General features: G+C 46.0%; 1 protein-coding gene across 1 annotated transcript; it reads right to left on the reverse strand.

The window, feature by feature from the left end:
- Positions 1–5,356: 5,356 nt before the first annotated feature.
- LOC148538632 (E3 SUMO-protein ligase ZBED1-like) lies at positions 5,357–7,255 on the reverse strand. Its single transcript, XM_088452563.1, has one exon. It carries the CDS (start codon positions 7,253–7,255, stop codon positions 5,357–5,359), a length of 1,899 nt encoding a protein of 632 aa, XP_088308689.1.
- Positions 7,256–12,459: the final 5,204 nt, after the last annotated feature.

A 12,459-nucleotide genomic window follows, 5' to 3' on the forward strand; every position in this document is an offset into this window, starting at 1 on the left:
TTGTTAAACGTCGGCCGGGAGGTAATGGAGCTGGGCAGTGAACGGGGCCGTTGCTGATGATAGAAATTTGTTTTATTTTTTTTTTTACCGTCTGCACTAGAGCCTGTGTATGCTGTGGGCCTATTTTCAAAGGGAGGCCTGGAGCTGTAGCTCCACCCGCCCCATTGTTAATCCGGCCCTGCCCCTTTGACAAAGATTATGTTTTTCCTCATTTTGAGATGCGAACTTGGTGGAAAGATCCAAGTCAAATCCAAATCGCTCAATAAACTGACTTGTATAAGTTGAATTAGTATTATTATTATTTTTGAATGATGTGGAGACCCACCCGCGTCATTGTTAATCTGACCCTGATCATCAATCGATATTCAATGTGTCTGATGGATGGAAATGGATCGCAATCATTGCTGCCATTGATTCTACAATGTCAGCATCATACCACCCTTTGTGTATGGGCTGCAACTAAGCAAAGGCGTCACCAGTTCTGGTTACACCCGGTACGCACTCCATACTCCCCAGCTGATGTGCATATTATTTATTTCTGTTTTATTCTTGTTGGTCTGGTTTGGACCACTTCACAAATGTTTCTTCGAGGTGAGTCTATGTTGCCGGGTCTGGTATTGGGAATTGTGGCCTTTCCAATTTCGTTTATCCTTATTTTCATAAAGAGCTATATTGACCCTATGTGTAGGCTGGAATTTCTCCTTACTTTGCTGGTACCTATCCTGTTATTTTTATTTCTCATTGCGTGGGCCTAGAAGGCTCCTTCAGGCACCCATCTCGTTGATATTATCCTATTAGGGGTTTTGTATCTGTGGACTACCTGCACAGTATATTATAAAGCTGTTACCTGCTCGTTTTTGACCTTGTTCTCTACTTTATTTTTTGTTTTCTTTAATATATTCTGTACTTATCCTTCACCACACTAGGCCACTGACTGGATATGCGTAAAAAATTTTCAAATTGTCTTTTTGTACTGTCTTTGATATTGTATATTTAATGTTATTTCATTTTATTGCTGTCTTCATTCATGCCAGTCCTTTTGTATTGTTTATTATTAAACTGAACATTTGTCTTGTCTCAAATGTATTCTGTTATTTTGGGTGTAAACTTAAAAAAAAATGCAATTATAAACTGATAAAAAACCCCTCAAAGGACAGCTCTTCAAATAAGAGCTGGGTCGGACTGGACCACAGAAATCCCTGATGGTCCCTGATGGTCCCCACTGCCTATGGGCCCTCCCCCCTTTTCTAGTTGTGAGGTTCCAGACCTCAAATTATAGATTGTTACTCTATTAGACAGTCAGTTACCTGGAGGAGCAGGACCACTGATCAACATGGGGGCTTGGTTCCCATCTAGAGAAACTACACCCAAGATTTGCCTCATGGTTAGGCAATCATCTGTGGTTGCTTTCCACAACCCCTCTTGTGGATGACCACACCCTTTGAGCATGGGCCCCTACCACTGCATTCCCCAAGGTGGGCCCTTCATGCACTTCTGCATTTCTGTTAAACACGCAGCTAACAGGCAGCTCTTTTGTATTCAGTCCAAGGGGTAAATTTACTAAAGGTCGATTTTGCATTTTGAGTGATTTGAGGTGCGATTTTCATTTGATTTGGATTCGATTTTGGTTTTGAGTATTTACTAAAGGCCAAATCGCATGTAAAATCGGACTTCAAATAGACTTTGGACTCAAATCACCCTCAAATCGACCATCGGAAAAACATTGGTACTTTTATATAGCCTAACACACAAACCCTTATTTACTATCATTCGATTTGAAATCGTCCTCAAAATCGGACTTCAAATCGCTCTTCAAATCTCCAATACAATAGACCTGATTTATGCTTTTGATTTGAGCATTAGCAGGTCGGATTCACACAGATACATGCAGACATCAGTGAGATGCCTGCATGTATCTTACTGTAAAAAGCGTCTTAAGAGTTAAGAAAGAAAAAAAACGTGAGGTCACCCCCCAACACACAACCAGCCCTGGACTTTGCCAACCCTGTTCTGGTTGACTAAGTACAGGGAAAAAAATGATGTAGGGTCTCCCTGTACTTAGTACAACCAGCACAGGGCTATGGGAAGCAGAGCTGGTTCTGGATTGCGTAGGGTCTCCCTGTAAGATCCAGAACCAGCCCTGGACCCTTTCTAATGGGGGGCTGATGCCACAGCTAGGGGACATCTATCACCGGGCCCCCCAGCCGCAGCATCAGCCCTGACTGTTAGTCAGTCTCGGCCAGGGATCCCTGGGGAGTTGGAGACCCCTTCAAAAAAGGAGTCTCCCTCTCCAGGGCACTAAAGTTTATTCTGCGGCTCCCACCATTGAGTACAATGGAGGAGCCGTTCATTGGCTGAAAGGCGGGGCCTGACCTCTCTCAGCCAATGAACGCACAGACACGGAGCTTCAAAGGATGAAGGGTCTGTGTGCATCATTCGGGAAGGAGTAATCCGTCTGGTTAGACTGATTTACTCCTTAATGCGAGGGTCAGGTTATTTTTTATTTTAACCCTTGGATGCCAACTGGAGAAGGGGACCAATGGAGGTAAGATAGGTGAGTATTGTGTGAGTGTATGTATGTATTAAAGTTATACTTTGTAAGTTGGGTTTCTTGAGACATTTCTTTGCAGGTGAACTACAAGTCCCAGTGTGCCCTTAATGCCCCGCATGCTGGTACTTGTGTTCTCTAAATACCAGCATGCAGGGGAGGCTTCCTGGGACCTGCAGTTCTACTGGAAAGACAATGTTTATTTATATCTATTTTTACACCACACTGTCACAATCAACCCGCCACCCACCGCCCAGGGGTGGTGGGGATAGCCCCGAGCTATCAGCCCAGGCTAGGTGTGCCCTGGTGTGGGAGACCCCTTTTTTTGAAGGGGTCTCCAACTCCCCAGGGATCTCTTGCCTGGGCTGACTAACGGTCAGGGCTGATGCTGTGGCTGGGAGGCCCGGTGATAGATACATGCAGGCATCTCACTGATGTCTGCATGTATCTGTGTGTCAACGAACTGCTCATGCTGAAAGTGAAAGCATGAAGCAGTTCGTTGTGTCGGGGATTTAAAGGGTGATTTGCCTTTCGATTTGGACATGAACTTGCCAAATTGAACAGCAAATCACTCTTCAAAACCGACTCAAATCGAATTTGTTTTGCAAATCACAAAACAAATCGACTAATGGTAAATGCAGTGAAAAAACGTTTTTCACTGCATGCGATTTGAGTCGATTTGAGAAGTGCTAAATCACTCCTCAAATCGAGCAATAGTAAATTTACCCCCAAATACGACTGAATACACACATTTGCTACATGATTGCATACACCATTGACAAATATCATTCTGTCAAACACGATTCTTAGTAAATTTGTGAGTTTGTTTGAAACAAACTCACTGGTGTCCATGCAATACCCAGCATGTTTAATACGGGGCCAGACAAGATTCTTAGTAAATATACCCCTATGTATTTATATACAGTATACATTAATATGGGGCGTGAGGCTGTATTTTGCCTAAGGCCCTGTGGGGTCTTAGGGCCTGATTCAGTAGCAGGCGCAGGGACGTATTTATAATGGGTGCAGGGTGTGCGGGGCACATGGCCCCTGGGTCCAGTGGGGTTCTGCACCGCACACCCTGCACCCATAAAGCTTACCTCTCCGGAGTCCCATGTCGGCTCCATAGTCTGCGCCTGTAAAAACAGCTGGAAAATGATTTTCCCGCCGTTTGCGCATGCACAGTACAGGGTAAATGGCCACCGCGGCCATTTTCCCAGTGACCTGCACATGTGCTAAAGACTCTGGGCACACTCTAGTGCCCAGAATGTAAGTGTGGCGCTGGCCGCGCACCGCTCAGGGTGCAGTCAGACCCACGGACGGAGAGAAGGGGGCCCGTGTCGGAGACTGCACACGGGCCCTCTCCTCTCTAGAAATTCCCCATAGCAGACACAATGTCGATATTTTCGCAGATTGAGCATTTGTTAGCTATTGCGCCTGTGTGAACACTGCACTGCGCACGGGCGGCAATTGCATTGCGATTACATTAATAAGTAAGAACCATTCGTGAAGAGAGTGACAGGTAGTCAGCGTTTGGGGGTGGTAATGGGGTTGGTTAGAAAAACGCAGACGTGTCTCACCATTTTAAGTGCTGGTACCGATGTTTACGCTGTTGCTCATCATTGGGCGGATATGGGAAGGCAGCAGTGAGCGTCCCTATGCTCGGGTAAGCTTTGGAAGCATTAGTATATTTTCGCAGCAGCATATCGCATGTGGAATCGCAGCTGAGATTGCATTAGTGTCCGCTGCTGAATCAGACCCTTAATCCGGCTCTGGGACAGAGCAGAAGGAAGGAGGGATGGAGCAGGGACATATTTATAATGGGTGCAGGGTGTGCGGTGCACACGGGTGCCTGTGTCCAGGGTAGGCCAACACGGCACACCCTGCACACATGCTTTTTAATACTTACCTCTCCGAAGCCCCACGTCGGCTGGAGCAGCGCTACACAAGATGCCTGGAAAATGGCCGCCACTGCCATTTTTCCCGGCATTTTCCGCAAGCACAGTAGGGAAATCACCGGGAAAATGGCTGCCGCGCCATTTTCCCACTGACCTGCGCAGTAGACTTAGACTAGTTCAAGGTCAGAGCCTGTGCAAGTGTGCGTGAGGCTGCGATGGTACTCGGTGTTACCGATGGTTTTGCAGTCTTGCTAAACATTACGGATGTGTGTAAGGTAAGGTGGGTGTCCTTATGTAGTGCAACTAATGGCATTATGATCGCAATGGATTAGCATACTATCGCAGTTAAACTGCGTGCGTAATCGCTATTGCAGTTGCGTTCCGTAGTGAATCAGGCCCACTGACCACACACATATCGATTTGTTGCATTACCAGTGCACACAAGAACATGCATATGACAGAGCTGCAGCCACATGTGCACGCCTGTAGGAAGCTAAGCACACACTCTGCACATTACACATGTCCCCTCTTAGTGCCTAACCCTAATACTCCACCCCACAGCGTAACCCTAACCAGCCCCAACATTCTTACATTCGGGATGCCAACAGTCTGAATTCTGGTGGCATTGTGAGTGGTTTCAGCATTTCAGAGCCGGGATCTCGACTGCCCAGCATCCCGAAAGTCAGTATGCTGACTACATCCTCTGCATAGTATGGATTATTATAAGTAGTACCAGCAACATCATGTTAACTAGCATACTTAATATAGCATTTCTTTCTCATTTCAGGTCTATATTATAAATAAATCACAATACTACAAATGTATTAAGATTAAGAAAATACAGCGCACACGTATCTTTCTGAGAGAAAACTTGTTATTAAACGGAATGTTATTTCACATTGTGATCAAATTACTTTAAATTGAAATTCAAAAACATTATTTTTGAAACTTTTTCACTTGAGAGTCGAGTACGCCTTTCTGTTACAGTTTGTCCCTGCTTTGAAAATATGCGCTCACATGGTACAGAAGTAGCCATTATGCAGAGGCATCGTTTCATCAGGTCAAAAAGAGTCGGAAAAATCACTCTTTCTTTCCACCAAAGTAGCGGGTTGTCTACCCTGGGCAAAAGGGGCATCCTCATGAATTTATCGAACTCGATAATGCTTGCTGCTCGAGAATTCTCTGCATGAGTTTGGACTAGGCCTCCTACAGACATGTCAAAATCTTCCCATACAGAGCTGGAAGGTGTGGAAGTTCCAAGATCTTCTGTGGCTAGCAGAATACATTGAGCTATTGGTGGCCTAGGCTCTTGGTCTTCATTTCGTCCACGTATTGCGCAACATTTATTAATGACGGTTTCCTTGGTCTCTTTAAAGCGATGGTCATCTTTGGAGAATGCATGTTCTCTGAATCTAAGATCCAGCAAAGTCGATTCCCATACGATGGTCAGATCCCGATATTTTTTTAGTAGACAGTCCGACACTTCCTCTGTAAGTTTGGTAACTAGAGCAAGGACAGTTTCGCTATCAAAGACAGTGTTCTTCAGCCGGAGACAGTGGCTTAGCAAGCCTTTGCTAAGTAGGACAACTTTAGACAACGTAACATTGTGCTCACTACTGATTTCCCTGGTGACCTCTTCAAAGCACCCAAGGATTTCAGATGACTTTTCAATAACATACCAGTCTTCATTTGTCAAACGTTGAACTGAATCGGGATTCAATATAGCTAAGGCACTTTGAAGAGGCTCTTTTATTTTTGAAATCCTCTGTAACATTTCAAATGTAGAATTCCAACGTGTTGGACAATCTTGTTTTAATGTTAAAACGGGATATCCCATCTGCCTTTGTATGCTGTGCAACTTATCACTAGCCTGTGGACTTCGTTTGAAATATTCCTCTGTAGACTTCACTTTTGCCCTTATTCCACCTAGTGTTTCCAGACTTGCTTGCACAACTAAGTTCAAGATGTGTGCAAAACATGGCACATGCCACCAATTGCAAAGCTGCACAGCTTTGACCATATTGGCCGCGTTGTCTGTTGTGCACGCCACAATTTTGTCATGTATGTTCCACTCCCTTGTAATTCTTTCCAACTCGCTGGCAATATTGTCTGAAGTGTGTTTGCCAATAAATTTGAAAGACGATAGGAGGTATGATTTCAGACAGCAGTCCTTATCAATAAAATGTGCTGTCACAGCAAAATAATTTTCGTTCTTCAAAGAAGTCCACCCATCTGTAGTGAGAGCTATGTATATTGCATTGTGTTGAATCTCATTTTTAATTCCCTCCAATGTATTATCATAAAACTTATTTAATAAGCTATTGGATAAAGTTTTTCTGCTTGGTAGTTCATAATTTTTGTTAAGCATGGATAGTAATTTCTTAAATTCAGTACTCTCAACAACATTGAAAGGATGGTACTCTTTAACAACCATCCTTAAAACTTGTTCATCTATTTTAGAACGTTTGGCGGCAGATATTGGTTTAGTTGTAAATGTAGTGATTTTGCTTTGTTTTGAATTTGAAGAAGTAGATGCTACAACAAGCTGCTCAGGAGGAGCTGCTGATGAATTATCGTGCTGGTTGTTACCTTCATTTGAAGGATGTTCTTCATGAATTTCAATTGCTAATTGCAATGGCCTTGAACAACTTTCTGTTAGGTTAATAGTCGGATGTTTAACCCGTAGATGTCTTGTCATATATGAAGTGGAAGACCCCTTGCCAGACAACACGGATGAGCATATGTTGCATTTAACTTTTTCCTTTGAGGGGCGAACAAAGTAATCCCATACCGGACTTTTTAACGCCATGATAATAATAGTACAGTATACTCACTGCACTCAGCGTGAAACTAAACAACTGCGCAAGTGCGTGTGCGAAATTAACAATCAACTGCTGACTCTGAATGAGTGACTGACTGACAGTACAGATCACTACATTCACTGTGACAGGCTGACAGCCAAGTAGCTAAGCAAAGTAGCAAGGTTGTTTTCAGTAACAGTGTGACTAAACAACCTTGCTACTTTGTTTTGCTTAGCGAATTGGCTACTTTGCAATTGTTTTAATTTTGTTTTGGCGGGTTTGGGCTTATAATAGCAACACTAAATTCACTGACTCCCAAGGGGTGTGTCACTGTGAGTATGCCATGTAGGGGCGCTGCTGGCTCCGAGTGAGTCATGAGTCAGCTCCGCCCCTTGCAGCCCCAGCGTGCTGTGATGATTCGTCTCTCGAGTCTTCACTGAGTCTGCAGCACAGTGCACTGTCTTAGTCTCGAGTCAGTCACACAGGCAGCAGCAGTGATGATGAGCTGAGCAGTTAAGTATCAGGACACGCACTGCTGTTCCAAGCAACTTACCTCCCAGAGGGGTGTCACCTTGGAGCACTTTCGCCCAATCACAGTGTGCACATACTGCACAGCACAAAGCCACACATAGACAATAGTGCACTGACTGCACTCCCCCTCCCCGGTGGCCGCGGTACCAGCCAGCTTTATTTAGCCGCGCGGCATAGGCAGGAAGATTAACGTGCACTGACTCTCCATAGTCACAGCACACACCCCCTGCAGCCGCGGAAACGGTGTGAACTAGCGTGCATGGCGGCATTGGCAGTTTAACTTGCACTGACTCTCCCAAGTAAGTGCACACTGCACACAACCCCAGCAGCGCGGCATTGGCAGATTAACGTGCACTGACTCGGGTCAGTGCACATACACACACACCCTGCAGACGTGATAGCGGCGTGACCCGGAGGCCGCAGCAGAGCATGGGCAGGCAGTGCGCACAGAGGATCAACAGTGAACAAAACACTGGCAGCCAGGATCATATCCATGATGATACACCTGAGTCCTGAAGCCTCAGAGTCACTACAGTGAAGGTAATAATGACAGAGTGACTATGACACACTGTTATGTAAAACATCTGACTGTGTGTGTGACTGAGAGAAGCTACTGACGGCTGTCTCGACACACTAAACTTTGAATGACTCGAATCATCCGAACTTCTAAATGTTTTGAGTCATTGTGTTGAGACAGCAACTCAGTAGCTATCTCTACTGAGCAGTGAGTCTGGTGCAGATTATCAGTGACTGCAGTGGTTATGTGTGAGTTCTCTGACTGCACTATACTATCCAGCCGTTTCAGCTGACCACCAAGCTGCTGGATCATTCCAGTTTCCATCTGGTGGTGGATCACTTATTGTGCGCTCCCGGCCAAATCTGACTCTGTGTGCGCTCACACACACCAGCCTGGGGGTCAGTGCCAGATTAATGTCCACATTGGCCTGGAGCTGAAATTTATGAAGGGCCTATTGTGCACCGATGCAGGGAGTGTGACAAGTGCTGCAGACTGATAATGTAAGGTCGTGATCAGTGTGGTTTACGTAGGGCTGTGGGTGTGATTAGTTCCATGGAGGGTATAGCTGGGCCTACCTTCAACCTTGTGAAATGATGTACACTGTGTTTTGCTGCCTTTCTTTGAGTGCTAGAATAGTTTAGATTAACAACAGAAAAGAAGGACAGCGTAAGGCAGGTGCAATCTGACTGAGCCAGGTTAAACCCCGTGGCTGTGGGAGCAGTATACCTGTAAAGACTTTTGTTGATAAGTGTCAGTGAAAGGTGTTAGCCTATAGGGATCCTTGGGGGTTTGGCTTTGCTGGTATATTAGGACTGTTAGCCAAAGACTCCTCCTCTTTGTTTCTGGTAATTTCCAGTTAAAGGAGTCAGGGAAGTGGCTGTGCAATGTGATTAGCTGTGCATATTGTTGTCTTCTATTACTCTTTATTGTCTACACTTTAATTTCTGCTTACTACCCTTACCAGTTATATCTTTCTTTCTTTTGTCTCCCAAACTTTGCTTTTATTTCTTCTGACTTGTTCTTGCTGGTTCTGTCTCTCCCCACCACCCATTTTCTGTACCCTCATTCCTTGTCATTATCTTAACTCTCCCCCCCCCCCCCCCCACACCCTCATTACCCACTTCTGTCCGCTCGGCTTGTGCTGCCAGAGCGGGGCCAGACGGGAGCCGCGCGGTTGCCGGTCACGTGGCTCGCCGAGTCTCTAGGCGGGCCAGCAGCGGTGATAGCAGCGCCGGGCTCAGAGGCTACTACAGCGGCCCCTGTTCCCGGCCGCGGATAATGTTGAGAGACGCGGCCGCTCAGGGCGCGTCTCTAGGCTTCCCTAACATGGCGGCGGTGGGGGTTAGCGGTGCCTCCACTTCCCCCCGCTGACGGTGCGGGGATACAGAAGGGGCTAGTCGCTGCTGATCGGGGGGCGGGGCGGGGCTCCCGTGCACTGCCGCTCCGGCGTCCAGGGTTGCTAGGCCTGCTAGAGGGAATAGGTTTCCCTTACCCCCCCCACCTGTGAATCTGCTTGCCGTTCAGGCGTCGGCCCCTAATGTATGTCACCCCTACCTCCTCCTGCTGCTGCTGCAGGGCATAGTGCTGGGTCCATGGTCGCTGCTGTCCCTGGCGGGGGTCAGCGGCCAACGGCCATTGCTGGCAGATACTCAGGGGCTCTAGGCCTGGGAGAGTAGGGGAGCGACTTTGAATGTCCCTGTAGATCAGGTGCAGCAGATGACTGCTATACAATATAATATAATAATACTGCAGGTTAGCTAGTATCGCATCTTCTTCTCAATGTCACGGATTACATAGCACCACCTTTTGACATGTGTCAGCCAGTGATGGGTGACCTATAACACCAACAGGGAGATCTGGAAAACATGCACTGTTGGGGATGTACTGCTATAGAGCTCAATATGTACATATGATGTCCAAGGCAGTGCTACATCCTTATGAGTTCCCCCAGAACCCCGGACTTGCTCCAATGATCTGCAATGGTGCCCACATCAGAAATAAAAATATTCAGATCAGGCAGGATGGCCGTACTGCCGAATCTAATGGCTTATTGTGATCGCTGGTCCTGTATATGCTGGAGTTCATACACACTGAAAATATTTTGTATGACACATATGAAAGCGGGATTAGTGCTAATTATTATTTCTTCAGTGATTGGCCACACTCACTCTAAAATCAAGCATTGGGACCCCCCCCCCCCCTAGAAATCCTTCGGTTGCCACAGGTGGGGGTCAGGTAACACTGGGTCACACCTACGCCCTGCCATTAGCACTACGTGTGTGGCGGTCGCGCTTATGCAATTCACGTGTTCTTTCCCCTACCGCTTTTGCTAGGTGATGCTGCACCTGTAGTGCACCAGGTACCATTACCTCACAACTATAGAAAATAGGGGCACTTGTAAACGGCTGTTGGTTTGGGTAATATCATTTTTAGCACATTTTGCAATTAAGACCTATTAATATACTAAAAATACACAGATGAATAATTCATAGGACCTATTGCCACAATATATCTGTAAAGCACAGATACAGCTCCGCTTACACAACAACATTAAAAGCATACGTATAAAAACCTATGTCAAGGTCATAAAATACAGTTTTTAAAAATCAAACACTGGTCTTATTAGCATGGGTAAAAGCAGCAGAACGTGAGGCATAACTATTCCATCACAACCAGTCAGCAGGCGAATAAAAAATTTAATTTGTTGGCAGCGCAGTTCACATCGGTGCAGTCATCTGCACACTTGCAGAACACTTTGGCCCCCCTCCCCGACGGGTCAGCTTTTGCATGTTTTCGGTTTGCAGGGGGTTTTACGTCCTGGTGCTGCGCCCTTGGTTTCTCCTTCTACATCTGTGAATGCGGCTATGGATTTTGTGCCTGTTCCCCCTTTTCCCTCCTCTGCAGGTGTTGCGGCTATGACCTCTGCTGACCAGATTGATGGTGCGGTGGTTTGCTGAATAGTTTGGTTGCATTGCTAAAATGGGTAACGTTAGCTGGGTGGACCAATTTGAATTTCATTTTCTCAAATTGGCGTTTGCAATGGCGTTTCATTGCGCATTCCGTGTTTCGGCGGCTGCTCAGCTTTAGCAGGATGTATTGTGCAGCGCGGAGTCTATGATGCGCGACGCAACCAGCGCAACAGGGCATGGTGCTTGCTAGCGCTTCGGCATGCTAACCAGGGATTAGACTACTCGCTTTCAGGGGTTTGGAAAGATTTTTATTTTTTCCTACGGAGGCAACAAATAGTTCCCCATATAAGTAGAAAAGATCCTAGTAGGTTTTGTTTTTACCTCCAGCCTGGTTAGCATGCTTGTATTTGTCACTAACATCGTTATTGTTGTTTTATGTTGTTTTGTCTGTGGATGGATAGAGGAATGCTGTGGCGTGAATTGAAGGGGCGTCTGATGTATACGGTGTGAATGTTTGGTTGGCCTAAAGGTGTTGATCGTGCACTTGAATGGACATGATGGCGGAGTTGTTGGTTCATCATGCACTCATGATCTAATACGTGCATTTGTTAGGTCTGATGGGGACCTTGGTTTATCATGCACTCATGATCTAATACGTGCATTTGTTAGGTCTGATGGGGACCTTGGTTTATCATGCACTCATGTTCTGATACGTGCATTTGTTAGATCTGATGGGGAGCTTGGTTTATCATGCACTCATGATCTACAGTAATACGTGCATTTGTTGGGTCTGATGGGGACCTTTTTGACGGGCAGTTTTGCTTCTGTTTTGTGGAGGCGTTGTTTAAGGTGATGGTGGAGTTGGGTTTAGTTTGGTGGCGTGCTGCGGCTTTGAGTTGCCTCGCTTTGGCGGAAAGAAGGGTAGTGTGCTCTTAGTTATACAAATTAGATGGGTGCGCTCTCCTGGTTCAATGATAGGCCAAACCCGTCCCTACCGGGAATGACACAGGTCGTCTGGGCGTGCTTTTTGGGGAGAGTTGAAGACCAACGAGTGATGTGTTTGGTCTGCTTGTGTCTATGGGAGGGTCCGTTCTTTGTTGTCCGCCACCATACTAACTTTAAGCTCACAATTAATTTCAATTGGCAACATCTAATAGTAATGCCCTTTATAACACATTGTGCCACATGCAGTAGTGCCCTGTATAGCACTTTATGCCACACGCAGTAATGCCCTTTATAACACATTATGCCACAT

The sequence above is a fragment of the Taudactylus pleione genome, unplaced genomic scaffold (genome assembly GCF_031769625.1).
Source record: "Taudactylus pleione unplaced genomic scaffold, aTauple2 ptg000038l, whole genome shotgun sequence".
Taxonomy (NCBI): Eukaryota; Metazoa; Chordata; class Amphibia; order Anura; family Myobatrachidae; genus Taudactylus; species Taudactylus pleione.